The sequence below is a fragment of the Prunus dulcis genome, chromosome 2 (genome assembly GCF_902201215.1).
Source record: "Prunus dulcis chromosome 2, ALMONDv2, whole genome shotgun sequence".
NCBI classification, from domain to species: Eukaryota; Viridiplantae; Streptophyta; class Magnoliopsida; order Rosales; family Rosaceae; genus Prunus; species Prunus dulcis.
Genome location: NC_047651.1, coordinates 20,963,243 through 20,964,883, shown reverse-complemented (window position 1 = coordinate 20,964,883; position 1,641 = coordinate 20,963,243). Strand labels below are relative to the sequence as shown.

Genomic DNA, 1,641 nt, shown 5'->3' with positions numbered 1-1,641 from the left:
TTTAATTTTTTTGAAAAAAATATAAGACTCAACCCTAACCTGCAAATTTCCAATGAGATATAAGAATAAAAGCAAGCCAATAATAGATATAAAAGCCGCGAAGAGGTTTTCCCATCCATTGATACTAGGCTCGAGGTTTGAACCAAAAGAACTGCAGAAATGAGATTATTAAATATATTTAATACAAAATTGAAAATTTGCTTTTCATTCAACAAATGCTTCTAAAGAAAATAGGCATTGCCCAAAAGTTTCAAATTATAAATTCAATGATTCAAAATAAGCAAATCAATCTCCGACCAAACAAACAATAAAAATACACAAACCTCAAATTTTGCAGGCCCCACCAAAAACAATTGGAGAGCTTTTCGAAATAATTTGTTGACCCCGTTATACCAGATTGAAGGACTGTAATATATATACCAAAATCGAAGAGCGTTGTATTCATCGGTCTTACAGGGCACAAATAATTTAGAAATGTCATATTTCTAAATGTGTGATGGTCATGACATCCAAAGGTAGTAGTGTTACATCCATTTACTTTTCGACATGCATTATGCCAACAAATGCCCATTCGTTGAATAGCAAAAAAGTACCATATGGCACCAAGTACCTAGAAAATATCAAGTTAATTAATTAGAATTACGAAAATATAAATAAAAATAATAATTTCACTCGAGTAAGGAAATTACAAGTTAAAAAAAATAAAATAAAATAAAATATACTGAATAAATGTTGTCAAATTTGAGAGGACTCACGTCCCAACATTAGATTCTCATGATAGCGTGTGATAATACTTACGCCTAAGACTAGAAGTTGATTCCTCCCTTGTAACAAAAAGAAAGGGAAAAAAACGTACACTAACTTGAAAGAAGAACTTAATGTTATGACACATTCTTGTTTCTGCAAATATAAGTCAGGAATATGTAGTATATCTATCGTTTTGCCCCATTGTTCATCATATTCACCCTTCATAAAGATCGATTGATTTAAGACTACTTTTAGCAAGAAATCCAACCAAACAATTAATGCTACATCAAGCAAGTAAGTGCTATGAAATTAAAATAAATTACGATAAAATATTGAAACTTACATGACTAGCAATGATGTACATAAACCAAACAATGCTACATAAGCCTTTTATTTATCTAAATCAAGCAAGCGTCGCATGAATTTAAAATAAATTATGATAAAATATTGAAACTTACATGACTAGCAATGACGTACATAAGGAGATTGAAGACACATTTAACCCATTTGGCAGTCTCTCCATTCTGTTTTTTTGGAGTCCTTTTAAGTTCCTTACATGATAAGTAGATGCGAAACACTCGTGGCACATATTGCAACAAAATAAAAAGATTCATGATAACCATCCTTATTGTGTTGAAAGATTTCAAGTCCCTCAGTTCTGGAAAGAAAATGAGAATTGCAACCTGGACAACATACATTAATAATACAAACAATTAAAATCTAATTATCATGAGTAAAGTACTGAATCATTAGTTAAGATATATAAAACACATGCACATTTCTTATGCTTTTATAATAAATATAAGGGTTAACTCTTTATTTGCCCCCGAACTTGTACATAACTTTCGATTTACCCCTTATTTTTCTAAGGATATCAACTTTTTTTTTCCTCCA

The 1,641-nt window shown here is 30.5% G+C and overlaps 1 protein-coding gene across 1 annotated transcript in view; it reads right to left on the bottom strand.

Annotated features, from left to right (window-relative positions):
• The window catches only part of LOC117620053 (cyclic nucleotide-gated ion channel 1-like), a 4,793-nt gene that overhangs the window by 2,080 nt on the left and 1,072 nt on the right, over nt 1-1,641 (bottom strand). Inside the window, exons 3-4 of the mRNA XM_034350145.1 lie at nt 324-610; nt 40-151 (exon numbers count right to left, since the gene is read on the bottom strand). Of these exons, the coding sequence (XP_034206036.1) occupies nt 40-151; nt 324-610 (399 nt within the window). The remainder of the gene's footprint in view (nt 1-39; nt 152-323; nt 611-1,641) is intronic.